The sequence below is a fragment of the Podarcis gaigeae genome, assembly GCF_964106915.1.
Source record: "Podarcis gaigeae genome assembly, chromosome: 13".
NCBI classification, from domain to species: domain Eukaryota; kingdom Metazoa; phylum Chordata; class Lepidosauria; order Squamata; family Lacertidae; genus Podarcis; species Podarcis gaigeae.
The window spans coordinates 41,746,049-41,766,363 of NC_139689.1; the positions used below are offsets into that span (position 1 = coordinate 41,746,049).

The 20,315-nt window shown below is 44.5% G+C and overlaps 1 protein-coding gene across 3 annotated transcripts; it reads right to left on the reverse strand.

Annotated features, from left to right (window-relative positions):
• Nucleotides 1-6,578: 6,578 nt before the first annotated feature.
• TMEM98 (transmembrane protein 98) lies at nt 6,579-20,047 on the reverse strand. Of its 3 annotated transcripts, none has more exons than XM_083709920.1 (7): nt 19,908-20,047; nt 14,468-14,641; nt 13,591-13,722; nt 12,515-12,548; nt 12,311-12,426; nt 9,711-9,770; nt 6,579-7,808 (listed from the first exon to the last, which is right to left on the reverse strand). In XM_083709920.1, exons 2-7 carry the CDS (start codon nt 14,605-14,607, stop codon nt 7,601-7,603), a joined length of 690 nt encoding a protein of 229 aa, XP_083566046.1. In that variant the 5' UTR covers nt 14,608-14,641; nt 19,908-20,047; the 3' UTR covers nt 6,579-7,600. The 3 variants fall into 3 exon arrangements, with proteins under 3 accessions (XP_083566046.1, XP_083566047.1, XP_083566048.1); XM_083709921.1 differs by lacking the exon at nt 19,908-20,047 and adding an exon at nt 17,299-17,549; XM_083709922.1 differs by lacking the exon at nt 19,908-20,047 and adding an exon at nt 17,286-17,369.
• Nucleotides 20,048-20,315: the final 268 nt, after the last annotated feature.

Sequence of the window (20,315 nt, forward strand, 5' to 3'; positions counted from 1 at the left end):
AACAATTCATAGCCTATATAAAACGCTGCTAACAAACCGGCAATTGTTAAACATAAATAAAGCTTTCACCTTTTTTTTTTAATAAAAAAAGTATCTTAAATTGAAAATCAGTTGCTCCCCAATGAGTCACTAATTGTCTAAATTTGGGGACCGTAACCAGCTTTTGTTGTAACCGAATTAACGTTTAGCAGCAATTCTTTGACGTTTGGTGCAATGGTGCTTTGCACGCTCTGTCATTAGAGGGCGTTTCTCAGATAAATCTCCGTTAATCCCTTTTGGAAAGAAAGACACGATTTTCGAGTTTGGTTTCCTTACGTTGAAGTCCAGCATATTGCCGGAAGAGGGGGTATAGCTCAGTGGTAGAGCATTTGACTGCAGATCAAGAGGTCCCTGGTTCAAATCCGGGTGCCCCCTGGATGGGTTTTTTGCTCTTTTGATTGCCAATTTAAGAATTTGCAAGTGTAACGTTTAGGAATCGACTCAAAAAGCTTAGAAAAGCAACATGTCCATTTGAGCAGGAGGAAGCTTACAAGATTACAATGCACTACTGCGCCATATTCTCAAATTTTGTATTCTTGGCTGAATTTACCTGGAATTAGGGTCTGGGTTAAAGGCAGATCTACACATTTTGGGCCCCAGTGTCGCCAGGAAGCTGTGGATCCGTGATTTTTGTGTTACATGCTGTGCCCATGGCCATGATGTTTGATCTGATGGTGACTTTGGGCTGATCTATTGCAAAAATCATGAGGATCCATGAGGATCCGTGTTTTTTAACCATGTTTTTGTGCCCCTGCGGCCCCACAAAACAGTGGATGCATGATTTTTTTGATGTTGTCTACAGAGTAAGACATGGTCTACAGTATCATGGTGGTTTTATTTAGTTTGAATGAAAAAATCATATAAATTCATGAGGATCCGTCTAGATCCACCTTTTCCCTTTTTCCCTGGAATTACACTCAAGTTCAGCAGCCACAGTCATAAATTAAAATTCGTTGATCAACTAATTAATCCTTTCTCCCTTTGTTTCCATGCAAGGCTCGTTTTGTCTTTAAGTTGTGTGGTGGAAAGAAATCCAACAGGTGAGGCTTTATCACACCTGCTTGTCGTGCAATCACTAAAAAATACCTCATCCTTGCCCTTTGGGTGGGAGCAAAGTATTCATATTGCTTTTATGTATGTATTTATGTATATTTTTTTACTGAATTTATATCCCATCCTTTACCAGGAGGTCTCAGGGCAGTTCACAGAAAAGATCAACATAAAAACCACAAAATATATAATGAAAATAAAAATAACAACCCAATAACATCCCCCTCCAAAGAAAAAAGAAACATATTTTAAAAAGGGCATTGGATGTCAATCAGATCAACCAAATACCTAGTTAAAAAGGAACATTTTTGCCTGGCGCCTGAAGGTGTATAATTCTCTCCCTGGGGAGAGAATTCCACAGAAGGGGACCTTAGGACAGCTCTTGAGAATCTTTTTACACCATCAGGTCTTTGCAGTTGTTTAAACCAATTGTTTAAACCAGCCACTTTAATGATTATTTGGATTCTTTTTAAACGGTGTTTTATTTGTAGCTGTACATTGCCCTGGTATTTTATGATATGGGAGTACAGAAATGCTTTGGATTAAAAATAAATAAATCGATGCATTATGGCAGTCCCCAAACCTAGTCCCCAAACTAAGGCCTGCAGGCTGGATAAGGCCTGAGGTACTTGTTTATCCGGCCCGCAGCAACCGCCGCCCACTCTTTTTAAAAAAACAGATTTTTTATTAGATTTTCCACAATAACACAAACCACAAAGCAAAATGATAGACGAAAACAGAAAAACAAAAACAAAACAACAGTTAATTCTTCACAAATCCAACCTTTGAAACATCTTGGTTGACTTCCTCAAATCTCTCCCTTCTGAGTTTCCTTGTAATTAAAAGTAACAGCTTTCCAATATCATTATTAAACTAAAACAATTTCCAGTTATAGTCCATCTTATTCACTTTTCTTAACATTCTAAATCCCATTTATTTAATTATAACTTAGTTTAATCCTAGGTTTATTTGTTTCTTTCAAGTACTTTCTAATTTTTTATATTACAATATTTATTCAAATAGTCCTTAAATTTCCTCCAATCCTCTTCTGGTCGCGGATTCTTCCAGTCAGGTCAGTTAGCTCCGAAAAGTCCATCATCTTCATCTGCCAATCTTCCACTGTTGGTAGTTCTTGTGTTTTCCAATTTTTAGCAAGTAACATTCGGCAAGCCATTCGGCAATTTTTAGCAAGCCGTTGTGGCATACAAAAATAATTTAACATCTTTCTTGGGCACCGCCGCCCACTCTTACCGGCGCTGCACTGCACTGCACGGCTGCCCAAATCTGGGTCAGGAGAGCACTGGAAATAGCTTGGGCACATGCGCAAGCGTTATTTGCACATGCGTTATTTGCGCATGCGCATGCGTTATTTCCGGTGCACATCTGGGTTGGAGGAGGCCCATGCACATAAGCTATTTCTGGTGCTCCTCTGACCTGGAAGTGCGCCGGACGTAGTGCGTGCGCACGCATATGGGCACACGCTCCCCCGCCCTCCGCACAATCGGCGTTGCAGACAGCCGAGGCGCGGTAAGTTTGCTGACCCATGCGTTATGGGTTGTGTGTGCAAGGCTGAAGAAAGCACTTGCCTAAGGGCAGTGGAAGACAGGAGTGCCTGGCGTGCTCTGGTCCATGGGATCACAAAGAGTCGGACACAACTAAACGACTAAACAACAACAACAAACCCAAACTCGCCGTTACCTTCAAATTTTCACCGCAGCTTCCAGCAGTGTGCTTGGAAGAAGCAGAATGAGATCCATTTAATTTGCATGCAACCGTAAGGGGGTTTTTTTAGCGAGGAAGTTCAGAAGGGGAAATACCGGTAATTAATTAACTAATTGATCAAATCATCAGTGTAGGCTCAAGGCAAGGCACCACGTGCCAACAGACGCAGAATGATGGCAGTTATGCCTTTTCCAGACATTCTGGGAAAACACAGAACTGCACGTCAGCTTCTTACCCTAACTACGCAATCCTACTCAGTAATTTTCTCTGGGTCCAAGAGAATTTACTGTATTTTTTGCTCTATAAGACTCACTTTTTCCCTCCTAAAAAGTAAGGGGAAATGTGTGCGCGTCTTATGGAGCGAATGCAGGCTGCGCAGCTATCCCAGAAGCCAGAATAGCAAGAGGGATTGCTGCTTTCACTGTGCAGCGATCCCTCTTGCTGTCCTGGCTTCTGAGATTTAGAATATTTTTTCTTGTTTTCCTCCTCCAAAAACTAGGTGCGTCTTGTGGTCTGGTGCATCTCATAGAGCGAAAAATACGGGTACAGTACAGCAAATGCATTTACAATAAATTTTCATCAACAGATGTTATTTAACCGCAGAACTATGAGTTGTGTGACAGTTATAGAATTGTCATCACCCCCCACCATAATTTTGGGAATTTAACATGTACAGACAACATGTGCAGCCTCACTAAGGTCTGATATATGATGATTTTGCTGGGCTTCAGCTACTATAGGCATGGATAATGTAATAATAATAAAAAATAGGCATGATGGCAGTGATGACAACAGAACTGTGGTTGTCGGCACTGGTTGATAACAGATGCAGCTTAAGACCCCATCTTATTTATTTATATTTATTTCATAAAAATTATACACCGCTTGATTGCAAAAAAACAAACCCTCAAAGTGGTTTACAAAAATGCATGGGATGTTTGAAGTCTCATACCACTTTAACTGTCGTGGCTTTCCCCATAAAATCTTGAGAACTATGAAGATGATGGACTTTTCGGAGCTAGCCGACCTGACCGGAAGAGTCCGTGACCAGAAGGAGGAGGAGCACCAGGAAGAATGGAAGAATTTCAAATATTATTTACTTAAATATGCTAAGATAAATTAATTAGATATACTTGCAAAAAAATAATAATAGTTAGGCTAAGGATTTAAATATGTGAAGTTATAGAATATTGTGTTTAAAGCAAAGATGAAAAGAAACAAAGATGTTAGGACTGAGTAAATTTTATGAGATTTTGTTTTGGAAAACCATTACAATGATATATACTGAAATTCAGTCAAGGGCATTTGAGGAAGTCACTTAACAATGTTATTAAGATTGGATTAAGTACAGTTATGATGTATGTTCATTTGTTAGTTTAAAATTTTGCAAAATTAATTTTTTAAAAAATAAAATAAAATCCTGAGAGCTGTAGTTTCTTTAAGGGCGCTGAGAGTTGTTAGGAGACCTCCTATTCCCTTTCACAGCTTCAATTTCCAGAGAAGAGGGATTGCTTGCTAAACCCTCCTGGAAATTTTAGCTCTGTAAACCATAGCTGTCAACTTACAGATTTGAAAATAAGGGACCAGCAGCCAAAATAAGGGATTTTAGTCAACCAGTTTAAAGGGAACAGGTAATTTTGGAGAGCAGCGCCGGCTTTTAGCCCTTCGTTTCCAGAGGTTGCTACCCAAGACACCAGCTGATGAAACACTGCAATTAAATAACTACAAGCAGCAACCACTTTCCGCGCAAAACAAAGTCCAAGCTACGAAGATGCTGCTGCACTTCTGTATCTTTTCTCTCGTGCTCCATCTGCAGCTCTCAGTCCCATCAGGCAGGGCAGGAGGAAGGGAGGGAAATAGTGCCTGAAGTAAACCCGCGGATCAGACCATCTATGCTAGTCTACCACTACAAATCTATGGGAGAAGCGCTTGCGGTCCTTCCTCCGCTTTCCCCCTCTATGGTTAGCCCTTGGAACACCTGCCCGCGCCTCCGCCTCCTCTCTCTGAACTGCTTTCTCTATGGTTGCCCTCGCTCTCCTCTCAAGGCTCCTCAGTCCTGGCAGGGAGGGGCTCCCGGGGGCTGAGGCTGGTGAGAGGAGGCCGGAGGGGGGCGAGCCGGGCAGCCAAGCAACACAGTTGGAGCCTCCCTCCTCCCTGGCCGGCAAGGAGGGAGGGAGAGGAGCTGCTTCCTTTGAAACCCGGGAAATTTAAGGGACATCATCAATAAGGGACAGCAGCGGGACACGGCGCTGGGATAAGGGACTGTCCCTCCAGATAAGGGACGGTTGACAGCTATGCTGTAAACGGAACAGGTGTCACCTAACAACTTTCAGCGCCCTTAAGAGACTACGTTTCGCAGGAGTCTTTGGGAGAAGCGATGACTCTTTAAAGTGGCGCGATACTGCTTTAAATGTCTGGGGCCGTTAATTCAACACAAGTTTCCAAGTAAACCACACTATGTGGTTACATCCAGGTGTCACATCCAGTACAATATATTATTTTGTTTCAGACACAGGTAAGAACAGTTTGGGACAAGAGGAGTGTTCTGTAGAGAACCGTTGCAAATTTTATTGTAATAAAGTAGGTCTTAACAAATTACATAGCATTGTCAACGTCTATAAATGGTGCTGACGTTTGGATAACCATTTTCCTGACTAATCAGTAGTTCCAGATAGGTATTTATTGTTGGTGTCATTCATGCATGCAAGCTTTTCACAGCATCTGCCCCCCCCCCCTGTCATAAGCACCTAAATGCCTGTATCTCCCCTTTAATCCAGGTTTATACTTTCCACAAAATACCCCATCATTTAAAAAGAAAAAGGAAAGGATGTCTAACACCTATTTGCAATAGGACTCCCATGTCTGGAAGCACTCTTAAATTTAGGTGATGGGAACTCCCGTATTTTATTTCAAGACAACGGTTTGAATGAAGAGAATAAATAGGAGCGTCAAGTCAACAGATGAGAAATATTTGCACGGCCCAAGCTAGGAAGGAGTGTGGTTTTGAGAGAAATTGGGTGAGACTAAACAACAAGCATTCAGTTGAAGGATCGGTTGACCGAGATTCATATAAACAAATATCTCTGAACATGTGTAGAGTTCGCTGAGCCATAAACAGCCCACATACATCTAGATTTTAGTACTGGTATGGCCCTACCACTGGGTGAAGACATTTCCACCCCCTCTGTCACAAAAGGGAAGCAGATTGTTAATTATTTTATTTATTACAGTTGTATTTTTGCTGTAAAGGAGAAGGAAAGGTGTTGGTAGGGTTTTCTGCCTTATGTACTCCTGCACTTTGAATTTCGAGGGACGTGTTTAATGCTCAAATATAGACGGCTAAATGTATTGGGCTGGTCCTGGTGGAGCGATATCTGCATCTGATAGTATGACATGGAATGGATCTCAGTCTCTTCACCTCTTATTTTAGACTCAAGCATGAGCAAATTCATTTTTTAAATTCATTTTCAGACTGGGACATACACGGATTTGATGGGAGAAAGATGACTGAAGAGCTGCCCTAAATATTTTATTCCCCCCCTCCTCAAATATATATTTTGAAAAGGGCCCTTTTATTTTTGAAGTAGTTTGCAAGGCATAGTGGCCAAATGGTTAGGCCTAGGGGCAGCACTGATCCTAAATATCAAGAAACTTATGCATATGCAATCCCAAAGGATAAAAATGCTGACAGGTTTATCCCAAAAGTATAAACATGTTCCTTCGCATAGGAGGAAAAACCTCTTGCATAAAGCCAATTTAGACAAAGGGGACATCCGACTGGCTATTTATTGCGAATTCATTCTGATTTGTACACAAAGATCCAGTGGTTATTACAAGCCAGTGGTTATTTTGCCACACTTTCCAGTGCAATTTGCTTTTCCTTCTCTTCTTATCAGACTTTTTTTCAGTACGGAAAGTGGAAGACAATGGCACAGGATTTCAAGTGATGTCATATAACCTCTGCGCAAATTGTAAGTGAACAAATCAAGATTTTTGCATTGCAGGGGGCTGGACTAGATGACATGGGGTCCCTTTCAACTCTATAATTCTATGAGGAATGCTCAATAAAAACAACCCATGTGGAAGTGCCATAAGCTGTATTAGGGAGGAATCTGCTTACATTTTAAATGTTAAAAAAACAACAACACAATTTAAACTTAAACATCGGTTCTGTGCACCAGAAATGTACTGGAAGAAGAAGAGTTACATTCCAGCTCTCTGTAGTCCTCAGTTTGGATTGTAGGAGGCTCAGAGTATAGAAATAAAACTTTAGGCCTTAGAATCCAACTACATTTCTACATTCCCAAAAACTGATGGAGCTTTAAAAGGCAGCTTGTGATAATAATGGTCTTGGATAATAACGCAAAGCCAGAAATCCTACTCATTACGCCCTCAAACCCCAGACATACCTAAAGTAGCTCTTTGCAATCCGTATGGTTTGCAGTTTTTGACACAGCACCCCTTTATGTGGCCTTATTTGTACTTCAACAATAGATGACGTTTTTCTTCTCGCTGTGGGGGAAAAACCAGCCACCACCAACAGCATCCCCTGGCATCAAAACCACCTCAGTGTCACCAATTCCACACATGGGAGAGAATTAGAATAAGACAGCAAGGGAGCGGAGATTCAGTCCTGTATCTCTTGGGATGCTAACTGTGCAGCAAAATTACACTAACCAGCGGGCGGCACAAGCTTCGCGTTCACGACCGTTGCGCTAAGTGAGGGGAAGAGAGGAGGAAACGTTGGGGAGCAGTTCATCCGAGGAGCTCTGGGTTTTGGATTCCTCCCTCAGATTGTCGACTGCTCCTGCAGGAAAGCATCGCCGCTGGGCCCAGAGCGCTCCGGTTCAGAGGCGAGGGCTGCCTCGCGCAACACAGCCATGTGCTCCTCTGCCGCAGACAGCGATTGGTCGATCCAGTCCATGCGGCTGGGAGAGTGGCAGGCGTTGCGGGTGATCAAGACCAGGTGGCTGACGGAAAGGAGCAGCGCTGTTGTCCTTCAAAAGGATGGAGACTGGTCAGAATAAGGATGGAGCCAGGCCCATCCAGCCAAATGCCTCCAATCCCCTGCCCCCGGCACAGAAAAGGAATTACTATTTGTTGTTTGTTCACGGGATTAAAAATAATTCAATACAGCGTGTTATGCGTTAAAAGAAAAGAAATTGACAAGAAATTAAAATAAAATTATATGAAAATGATGTATCGCTGGTATTTAACTCTGAGTAGATTAGCAAAAATGTACAGTGGTACCTCAGGTTGCAGATGCCTCAGCTTACAGACGCATCAGGTTACAGACTCCACTAACCTAGAAATAGTACCTCGGGTTAAGAACTTTGCTTCAGGATGAGAACAGAAATTGTGCAGCGGCAGCGCAGCAGCAGCGGGAGGCCCCATTAGCTAAAGTGGTGCTTCAGGTTAAGAACAGTTTCAGGTTAAGAACGGACCTCCGGAACAAATTAAGTACTTAACCCGAGGTACCATTGTACAGGACAAGTTCAAATGTTTGTTGGAAATGTAAGGAAAAGGAAGGCACCTTTTATCATATGTGGTGGAACTGTAAAGTAATAAAGGAATTCTAGGAAGTGATATACAATGAATTGAAAAAAATGTTTAAAATAACTTTTGTTAAAAAACCAGAAGCCTTTTTGTTAGGAATCGTAGGTGCAGAGATACCGCAGGAACTGAAAATATTGTTTATGTATGCTACAACAGCTGCAAGAATGCTTCTTGCCCAGAGTTAGAACAATGGTAAGATACCTACCAGAGTAGACTGGCAGATGAAATTATTGGACTACGCAGAGATGGCAAGATTAATCGGGAAAATCAGAATCCAGGAGGATCAAAACTTCAGTAAAGAATGGGACAAATTTACATTATATTTGAAAGACCACTGTAAACACTCGAACTTTTTGGCAGGTTTTAAATAACTCTTACAATGTTGCACAGATCTTGGACACAATGGAGGACTGTCAATTAGATGGACCTATAATATGCAGTTTAAAAAGTTACTTACAGAACCCACAGAGGGGAGGAGGGAAGTCTTGAGATTGGGAAGAATCTTGCGTAATTTCTATTATTTGTGATTATGAGTGTGAATGAAGTTGTAAAATCAAATTTTAACAAATTATTTTTTTAAAAAAGTACAGTATAAATTCCAAAGCGATATATGACGTAAAACCGAAACAATCAATTCATAAAACGCTATAACACTATCATAATGATAAACACTATAATGGAAAACACTCATCATAATGATAAAACAAAACAATAAAATAAAGGCAAAGCCCATGGAACGAACTTTTGGTATGAATGTGGCTCAAGAAGGCAATTAGAGAATAGCCTTTATCAAAGGTGTCATGGACTTTGAAGAAGCACAAACTCAGGACAAAAGGGAGAAACGAGCTACCTCACCATCATCAACTCCCACCCAAAAACCTATGTCTAGGGCTCCAATATGTCCCGGACATTTTCTGAACATCTCTGGGTTTTGTCCTTCAAAAATGGCACCCAGGCAGAATTTCTGAAAAGCACTCAAAATGTCTGGCATCATTGCAGCCCGTATGGGAAGTGTTGGGGTTTTATTTTTGCACTTTTCCTTAAAAAATAGCTAAAAAAAAAAAAACAAAAAGCAAAAAAAAAAAAAAAAAACCCCAAAACACCTCAACAACTTCTGTGTCCAGATTTTCACTTACGATAACCCTACCTATGTCCCCACTGTGGAAGGATGTGTGGATCCAGAATTGGCCTCTACAGTCACTTTCAGACTCACTGTTAAGACCGTTTTCATGAAAGGCAATCTTACTTGGCCACGATCGATCGCCAAAGAGGATATATGACCATGTTGCACAATTCCTGTTATCCTCCACTGACAGCTCGCCTATCCGACATTGCCTACTCACCTGGCATCCAGGAGTTTGGGATCCAGTGGTGGGTACATGGATCGGACCACATCATCGACCCTGGGAGAAAAAAGAAACCCAATAGCCTATGAGGAAGAGATGGCTCTTTCAAGGCCCTTTGTAACACAAGTGGTGTGTATTGGATTAATAAGAGCTCCAGGCACTTATATCTGAAGGAGCGTCTCCACCCCCATTGTTCTACCCGGAAACTGAGGTCCAGCAATAAGGGCCTTCTAGCGGTTCCCTCACTGCGAGAAGCCAAGTTACAGGGAACCAGGCAGAGGGCCTTCTCGGTAGTGGTGCCCTCCCTGTGGAACACCCTCCCACCAGATGTCAAAGAGAACAACAACAACCAGACTTTTGTATTACAGTATTTTAGTATTTTTGGGGGAAGCCGCCCAGAGTGGCTGGTGAAGCCCAGCCAGATGGGCGGGGTATAAATAATAAATTATTACTACTACTACTACTACTACTACTACTACTACAGGCACATTAAGAAATAGAGGAGTGTGAGAATAAACAATATGCCCTAGCCCAATACAACTCAGGTTCATGGGGAAGGATTGGGCTGAAAATAAAGAAGAATCTGCAGACTGATGTTACTGCTGCTACTACTATTAATTTTTGTGGGAATGCTCAGGGATGCAGGAGAGGATATATTGTTTGATTATAGCCTTTCCAACTTGTGTTAACAAGTTCATAATTTAGCAGAGTAACATTCCCCTTTTTAAACTCACAGCGGATGCGTTTGCTCAGGCTCGCTAAAGCCTCTATAATAACTGTTCTGTTATTTCCCCCTTATTCCCTCATAAAAGATAAGACACGACACAGTCTTCTATAAAAGTATAAAAAGAGTTTGCTCACATTCTGTTCACAATCGGATCCCAGAATGCAGACTAAGCTTAGAAAAGTAACATACACCTGGAAACTATCCCATAAAGAGACAGCCCCTTTGTCCTCTCTTGGCTGGAGGCCAGGAGAGCATCTTAGGCTAAGCAGATGTTGCTTCTTCGATGCATGTAGTCAGAGAGAGAGAGAGAGAGAGAGAGAGATGGCTACCCTGCCCTGTGCTTTTGTCATTACCTGCACAGGTGAGGCCACACCCACCTCTAGTCACATGCAGAGGAAGTCTGTCCCAGCCCAGAAGGAAACAGGAGGTTTACCTGCTGGCTGGACAAACATTCCTCCCCGTGTGTAAACATGTTCACTCTAGGAATGTTGTACTTGACTGCTCTTGTGTTTCACATCCCACAATTTTATTATTCATATGCTGCCCCTCTGAGTGGGTTGTCCCAGCTGTTCTTGGGGGCTTCAAGCAGTAGGTGTTCACTGAAATGGCCAGTTTGTTCACACACTTTTCATGCGGCGGCTAACCACAACAGCAACAACAATTTATTTATTTATACCCCACCCATATGGCTGGGTATCCCCAGCCACTCTGGGCAGCTCCCAAAAATGTCAAACTGTGGGTCTCTCATGTTTCATCCCTCATGCTTTTCGCACTGCAGAAAATTGGAATTATTTTTCCCCCAGCCCTGGATGGAAAACCATTAGCTAGACCAGAGGTGGAGAACCTGTCATTGCACTCCTATTCCGACCTGCCACAGCCAGCATGGCCAATGGTCAGGGATGAGTAGAGTTGTAGTCCAGGGATGATTGAGAGTCCTGAATGGGGCAATTGTGCCCCTGAAGGACCAGGTGCACAGCCTGGGAGTCATTTTGGACTCACAGCTGTCCATCTAGGCGCAGGTCAATTCTGTGTCCAGGGCAGCTGTTTAACAGCTCCATCTGGTACGCAGGCTGAGACCCTACCTGCCTGGGCACAGTCTCGCCAGAGTGGTGAATGCTCTAGTATCTCTTGCTTGGACTACTGCAACGTGCTCTACGTGGGGCTAACTGCAACTAATCCAGAATGTTGCAGCTAGACTGGTGACTGGGAGCGGCCGCCGAGACATTATAACACCTGTCTTTAAAGACCTACATTGGCTCCCAGTACATTTCCGAGCACAATTCAAAGTGTTGGTGCTGACCTTTAAAGCCCTAAACGGCCTCGGTCCAGTACACCTGAAGGAGCGTCTCCACCCCCATCGCTCAGCCCGGACACTGAGGTCCAGCTCTGAGGGCCTTCTGGCAGTTCCCTCCCTGTGAGAAGTCAGGTTGCAGGCAACCAGGCAGAGGGCCTTCTTGTAGTGGCACCCACCCTGTGGAACGCCATCCCATCAGATGTCAAGGAAATAAACAACTATCTGATTTTTAGAAGACATCTGAAGGCAGCCCTGTTTAGGGACATTTTCAATGTTTGATATTTTATCATTTTTTTAATATTCTGCTCAGAGTGGCTGGGGAAACCCAGCCAGATAGGGGTATAAATGCTGAAAATCGCGTCTGCACAGGCACCAAAAATCACATCTGCGCAGACGCGATCCAGCCCATGGAGCAATCTCCGCGGGAGTGAACCGGCCCAGGCAAGGTAAACCTTGCCGACCCCTGCTCTGCATGCTTGTTGTTGTCATGTGACAACACCTGGAGGATTGCAAAACTTCCCTTGGCCTGCTCTACTGCTTCCCGCCAGTTTGGCATCCCCCCCTGACAACTCTCACCTGGGGCTGATCCGCTTGGCAACCACAATGATGTCACTGAGGCTTGCCGGAGGCTTCATTTGGGCCCCCGAACCCATCGTCATGGCAACAAGCTTCTCGGTGAGGGTGTGGCAGATCTGTCCAAAGAGGGATCGTGTGAGTCAGGGCTGCCGAGCATAGCATTCTCACATTGCAGTCCCCCTCCCACCAAAAAAAGAGATTTACCTTCAGGATAGCAATGCAATGGGAGACCAGGCCCCTGAAAGGAGGAAGAAAGAGGGAAAAAACCACAGCAGTGAGTTAGAGAAGCATTGAGGCATTTTAGCAGATACCACTGAAAAAGTCATCCAGGCTTCTGTAGTCAACGCAGAAAATGGAAAAATCACAGGACTGATTGTACACGTGATTATTGGTTAGGGAGCTACATTGCAAAATTGGGAAAATTGAAAAATCTCATTGGTTCCCTGCTCCTAATGGCAAGGGGTATTTCTCAAAGTTCACCATTCATCTTCCTCCCATCAAAGTCAGCTATTCCACCCCCCACATGAAAAATTATAGAGCATTTTCCATGGGAAAAGTCTGGCTTGCCAGCTGCTCTGAGTTTCACACCCCCGGTGCTAAACACTCAGATAGACTATAATCTCTGGTGTTGTATTAATTAATTACACCGGCAAACGAATGCCAGTGTAATGGAAGAAGCAAAGATCGCCAGTGTCAAAGCAATGATTCTTCAACATCAACTTCGCTGGACTGGTCCTGTTGTGCGGATGCCTGATGATCGTCTTCCAAAGCAACTACTCTATTCCAAATTTAAAAATGGAAAGCGTAATGCTGGTGGTCTACAAAAGAGGTCTAAAGACTCTCTCAAGGCAAATCTTTAAAAATGTAGTGTAAACACTGACAACTGGGAAACACGGGCCTGCGAACACTCCAATTGGAGAACAGCCTTTACCAAAGGTGTCACGAACTTTGAAGATGCTCAAACTCAGGATGAAAGGGAGAAGTGTGCTAAGAGGAAGGCATGTTTGGCAAACCCTCACTGTGATCAACTCCCGCCCGGAAACCTATTTTCCCACTGTGGAAAGAGGTGTGGATCCAGAATTGGCCTCCACAGTCACTTACGGACTCACTGGTAAGACCGTGTTCATGTAAGACAATCTTGTTCGGCTACAAGTGATCGCCAAAGAAGAAGAAGACGTCTGAAGTGGTTCCTAATATCTGTCACAATTTTGGGTGAATAAAAAAAATATCCCCTGTTCCCCATTTTATGCTGCCTGGGGAGGCATCGCTGCAAAACTTACGAAGCATCTTCAATCCAGTCTGCATTCTCCAGGATGGCCTCAATATGTGGGTTTGTTAGAACCACGTCATCCAGTTCTAGTTCTGAAGGCTCAGACTGGGTTTCCATGGTGCCACTGAAGTCAACGATGGGCCTGAGGGGAAAGTTCAAAGGTGAACTGGGATCAGCATTTTCTTTCCTTCTTTAATAATTTTTATTAAATTTTCTGTTTTACAATTTCAACTACTCATTTCACATCCTTCAGATATCAATGACTTCCCTTCTTCTCTTTCCATGGTTCATTTTACACATCTTAAATCTTAAATATTTTACAAAAACAATACCAATCGGTTTTCCATTAGTGCATCCATCAAAACTTATTTACACTGCTGAATTTTATCTTAATGCTGCCCGCGTTTTCAGCTGTACACAATTATTTTCCATATATTCCATATTTTTTCCCCATCCCGACACTCAATTTTGAGAGCACAGAGTTTTTCTGCATCACCCGGTGCAACGTCTCGTGAAATGGAGACGGACGAGGAGGGGAACGTTACGTCGCATCCTCACCGTTTCTCTTAAGTTGTGGGTGAACATATCAGACGACACAGCGATTCTTCAAACAGCTCTTCTTTATTCAGAGGCCAGAACAGAACTGAACTGAAGAGCTCAGTCAGCCTGCTTATATGGAGCTCCAGAACAACGTAACTGTAGCAACTTTCTAAAACTATCCAATCTCTGAACGTCACTTTTGATCCTTCATTTGCATACAAACTATCCAATCACCGAACGTCACTTTCGATCCTTCATTTGCATAACTATCTACAGTATCCCCCTGTTGGCCCAGGGTGAGAACTTCAGTACATAACAGTTTCTTTTTCAAAAATTTGCACACTCACCTGGTATCATAATGGTTCGAGAAGTCCTTGGGCCGGCAGTAACGTTGCCTGCACACCACAACCAGAGCCACAAAAGAAGCCAGGAAGATGGTCGCCAGCACCCCAATGGCCACAATCACAACTGTCTCCATTGCTGGCATAGGACACTTCAGGACACTTCAGAAGCGCTTCCACCTAGAATGAAAGGGAGCAAAAATGAGGGGATGAGCTGGACTGTCTCAAGCGGTATCTACCATCTTCCACCGAGTCCTTGTGATGTGAGATATTTTTTACAAAGCAAGAATCTGTGCTTGGGTTCTCTTGAAATGTTAAGGCACGAGTAATCCATATTCAGTGTTCCTGAGTTTGCGTACCTGCTTAATGTTTCTTAAGTGCCTTGCAAGACCAGCTGAAAATTCCACCGTGTTCAGCATCTTTTTCAGGAATCCCTGCAGAACAGGCACTTGGTGGTTCACCAGAAATTGGCCAATTGATGGATTGCAGAAATTGGCGGATTGAAGTCTACTTTCCTCCATTGCACTGTTGCCTAACACCAATTGTTGCTCACTCCAGGTGTTTGTTTGGGGTGTGTGGGTGGGTGTACGCATGGGTAACAGACATGGTTTTGCTCCAGTTTAAATAGAATGGCGTACACGTTCATCACATGCAATGGAATGCCAAAGAAAATACCATTTAATCCCTTCGGAAAAGAAGATATTGGAGCACCACAAATCATTTTTACATGCCTGTGAACGTAAAATAGTAGATCTAGTTGAAAGGCAGTGCATGGAGATCTGCATTGATCCTCAGGGACCCCCAATTCTTATTATTGTAACATTACTAGACAGGGGCGTCATCTGGGGGGGGTCGGGGGCCACCATAAAATTTTAAAGAAGGGGGCCGGGCCCCTCAATATTCTGTGGTGACATGCACTTGCAGCCCGGCATGCTCATGTCACTCATGCAATGCTGCATCACATGCACAATCTTTGCGGCATGTGCAAGTGATGTCAGCATGCTCGCAGCGGTGGCCCCCTCAATTGCAGGGCAAGCCGCAATAAGATGGTTATAAGATGATTGTATTATCTTAGAGGGTTGTATAATCTTTGAACAGTGTGTGGCTGTGGGCAGGGCATGGCTGTGACTATTATGAAGGGGCCCCAGACTTCCTCACTGGCCTTGCAGACAACTTCATTGTCCAGAAAGTGGGAGAAGCAACAAGAGGAACAGCCATTTTAGATCTGGTCCTAACCAATGTTGATGACCTGGTTAGTGGAGTAGAAGTGGAAGGATCATTAGGCGCGAGTGATCATGCTCTTCTGAAGTTTACTATACAGCGGAAAGGAGCAGCCAAGCATACTAGGACTCAATTTCTTGACTTTAAGAAAGCCAACTTCATAAAACTTAGGGAAGTGCTGGGTGAGATCCCATGGACAGTAATACTAAAAGGAAAGGGAATTCATGATGGCTGGGAGTTTGTTAAGAGGGAGATAGTAAAAGCACAACTTCAGGCAATACCATATGTCAGGAGTGCTCTGATGGTGTTTCCTGCTTCGCAGGGGGTTGGACTCGATGGCCTTTGTGGTCTCTTCCAACTCTATGATTCTATGATTCTTAAGTTGTCACAACATTACTGCATTTGTTAAGGGTGCCAACCTTGCAAAGCTCTCGTTCCCCTGAACAAACTACACTTCCCATGATTCTTTGGGGAAAGCCATGTAAAAAAAGGTAAAGGACCCCTGGACAGTTAAGTCCAGTCAAAGGCGACTATGGGGTTGTGGCGCTCATCTTGCTTTCAGGCCGAGGGAGCCGGCGTTTGTCCACAGACAGATTTCTGGGTCATGTGGCCAGCAGGACTAAACCGCTTCTGGCACAATGGGACACCGTGACGGAAACCAGAGTGCACAGAAACACCGTTTACCTTCCCGCCGCAGCGGTACCTATTTATCTACTTGTGCTGGCGTGCTTTCCAACTGCTAGGCTGGCAGAAGCTGGGACAGAGCAACGGGAGCTTAACCCCGTCACGGGGATTCAAACTGCCGACCTTCTGATCAGCAAGCCCAAGAGGCTCAGTGGTTTAGACCACAGCGCCACCCGTGTCCCGATGGGGAAAGCCATGACAGTTAAAGCAACATGAGAATGCTTTCAATGTACGCTGAGGAGGGGACCTAAACTGCTGTTCTAGTTGGCTTCTGTACGTGGAACAAGCTGGAGCGACCCACGATCTTGTCCTTCATCTCAGGCAGCAAAATTTCTTACGTGCGCTGTGTGTCTGCTCATTTTTTTAAAAAATTACCCCCTTTACAGTGGTACCTCGGGTTAAGTACTTAATTCGTTCCGGAGGTCCGTTCTTAACCTGAAACGGTTCTTAACCTGAAGCACCACTTTAGCTAACGGGGCTTCCTGCTGCCGCTGTGCCACCGGAGCACGATTTCTGTTCTCATCCTGAAGCAAAGTTCTTAACCTGAAGCACTATTTCTGGGTTAGTGGAGTCTGTAACCTGAAGCGTATGTAACCTGAGGTACCACTGTATTTTTATTTCAATGGCAATTAGGCAGGCACGTTGATGGATTCTGAAACTGTTGGCCGGATTACACAAATCTGCTGAAATTCACCCAACTATTAACAGGTGCAAGGCCCCCCCCCCCTCTTTTTCACCTGGCCACCTGTGGGCCGATGCCTTGTGCGAACCCAAAGGACAACCCCAAACAATGACGCTAAAGGGCTGATCTGGAAGAGGCGGTTGTGGCCAACGGCCCCTCCCTTGGCTAATACACACAGTGATGCACCTCCTGGAACAGGACCAGGTGAGTGTCCTCATGCAAATCGAGCCAACCCACCTGGGAAACCCACCTGGCCTCCGCAGGATCACAGCCGCCGCTGTTGCCGGGAGGAACTTCCGTGCGAGGAAAGCAATGGAGCAAACACCAGCGGCGCTGCTGACCTTTGCCCCCCGTCTTCCCTGCCCAAAGCAAACAGTGCAAGGAAGGGGAGAGGGTTTCCTTGGAAGCACTGCTGGCCTCACTATGCCTGCCCAGTCGTCATCTAGAAGCAAACGGGGATGGGTGTGTTTTGAGTACCCAAACAAGCTGTGGGGAAATCTAGCCCCATTGTCGGGGAAAGTGAGGCGGCTGCCTCCAACATCAAGTGCCGGGAGGTGGGAGAAGCTGCAATCCCAGACTCTCCAAGTGCCCCAATTTTCCAGGGACAGTTACGGATTGACAGAAGCTTTCAGATTTGATCATGGAATGTCCCGCTTTTCCTTGGGACGTCCCTATTTTCACCGGAGAAATGTTGGAGGGCATGCAATTCCCATCCAGTGGTACCTCGGGTTACATACGCTTCAGGTTACAGACTCCACTAACCCAGAAATATTACCTCAGGTTAAGAACTTTGCTTCAGGATGAGAACAGAAATCGTGCTCCGGCGGTGCAGCAGCAGCAGCAGCAAGAGGCCCCATTAGCTAAAGTGGTGCTTCAGGTTAAGAACAGTTTCAGGTTAAGAACGGATTTCCGGAATGAATTAAGTACTTAACCCGAGGTAACACTGTATAGTTAAAGCACACACACACCCCGCGCACAAAGAATCCTGGAAACTGCCGTTTACGCCTCGCAGAGCTACAATTCCCAGCACCCTCAACGTACTACAGTTCCCAGGATTCTTGGAGGGAAACCACGTGGTTTAAATGCATGGTGTGATCTCAGTCTGTGCCGAATAAAGATTCAGCCGCCACCAGCTTCTGTACACGGAAGCAAGGAGAGGCCCAGTCTTTTATTTACCAGCGGTAACAAAACATCTTGGCTGGCTTTGGGGCTTTGAGGATTATGGGCACTGTTTGCAGGTACAGTAAGGCCCGCAACTTATGATCTGGGGATCACACCTAAAGCCCAAACCGCCTATAGTTATTGGCTTCAAAGTCTTTTTCCTGGCTGCCCAACCCCTTTTTTATTTATTTATTGGCCAAGTTCATAAAGCTGAATGTGCACAAGTTAGGTGAAGGTAAAGGGGCCCCTGACCATTAGGTCCAGTCGTATTCGACTCTGGGGTTGCAGCGCTCATCTTGCTTTATTGGCCGAGGGAGCCGGCGTTTGTCCGCAGACAGCTTCCGGGTCATGTGGCCAGCACGACTAAGCTGCTTCTGGCGAACCAGAGCAGCACACAGAAACGCCGTTTACCTTCCCGCTGGAGCGGTACCTATTTATCTACTTGCACTTTGTGCTTTCGAACTGCTAGGTTGGCAGGAGCTGGGACCGAGCAACGGGAGCTCACCCCGTCGCAGGGTGCACAAGTTACACGTGTGTTAAGTTATGGGCCTACTTTACAGTGCAAGAGGCCAGGATGTAACCTAACGTGTAGGGTATTTTGTTTGACCTTCTGTCTCTAGTCTAGAGCTTAACAGATTCTTAAAACATGCACTAAGAAAAGTCAAATATTTCAGCCTATAGATAAATGGCACAAATCAGAACAAAATACAGTTAAAATTCCATGTTTTCCTTCATTTATTCTGATTATAACAGAAAGCTGATTCGTTTGACCACTGGAAATTCTACGCACCTCCACGTCATCTGTCTCCGTGGCGTTAATGAAGAGCTAGAAATTTACTTTATTTCCCAACATGTAAAAAGGGGAGGTTCTCTGCCTGTGCAGCTTGCGACGGATAAATCTTTTTCTCTTCCCTCTTTCTCTTTGCTTTCAAAATGGCCCTTTTGCTTATCTTTGTTTGTGGGTGCAGTTCCACCCACAAGAAATCCAGGGTAGTACAGATAATAATAATAATAATGCCAATAATTTTATTATTTATACCCCGTCCATCTGACTGGTTTGCCCCAGCCACTCTGGGCGACTTCCAACACATATAAAAAACACAATAAAACATTCAACATTTAATAACTTCCCTATACAGGGCTGCCTTCAGATGTTGTCGAAAGGTTGTCTAGCTACTTATCTCCCTGAATTCACAATAATTTTATTATGATGAACTCTTTTTAACTACCACCTTTTCCAAAGAGTTTAAGGGGGGAAGAGATGAAAGGAAGGAAGGAAGGAAGGAAGGAAGGAAGGAAGGAAGGAAGGAAGGAAGGAAGGAAGAGATCCACAGTTGCTGTTGCTGCTGTTACCTTTTCCTCCTCCTCACTCAGGAATTTTGCCTTAGCAAAAAAAGAAAAAAGTCCCTCGCAGCAAACAGTGGCCCCTTCAGAACCGCCTGTGGAATGTCTGGTTTTCTTTCTTTCTGCTGTTCTTTTAAAGAGGATTAATCACTAAACTCTGGCTGTTTCTCTTCCCCCGCAGTAAAAACAGCCACCGCTTTTGAAGCAAGACCTTAACCAAAAAAGCGCAACAGGGAAAAATAATAATTGCACCCTATAGAACACAGAAGAACTGCCCCCCACTCACTCAGCGAACCAAAGACGCCTTAAACCAGCAAGAGAGCGTGCAGAAACATTTCTTCTCTTTTCATTTACCTGCGGGAAGACTCAGGTAAAGTGCCCCTTGCCAAAAGTCCACCAAGCGAAGACGGGCCTCTGGTCCCGGCCGCACCAACCCTCTCTTCGACTCCTGGTGAACCAGGTCCTCCTGCCTGCATTCCTTAGCAGGGTAATACTGAACAGATGCCAAATGGACAGAGGAGAGATTAGAAAGTGGGCTGGCCAAGCTAAGGGGATGGAGGTGGGATTTGGGGGTGGGGGCAAGCTCAGCAGGGATGCTGAGCTCACCCTTCCCTGCAGGAGAAAGCGCCCGAATGTAGTTGTCATGGACAAAACCACATCACTTTCTCCCTTTTTTTGAAACACAATAGGGATACATTTAAATTTGCAATTCGGTATAACAGGGGCAGTACAGTGGTACCTCGGGTTACAGACGCTTCAGGT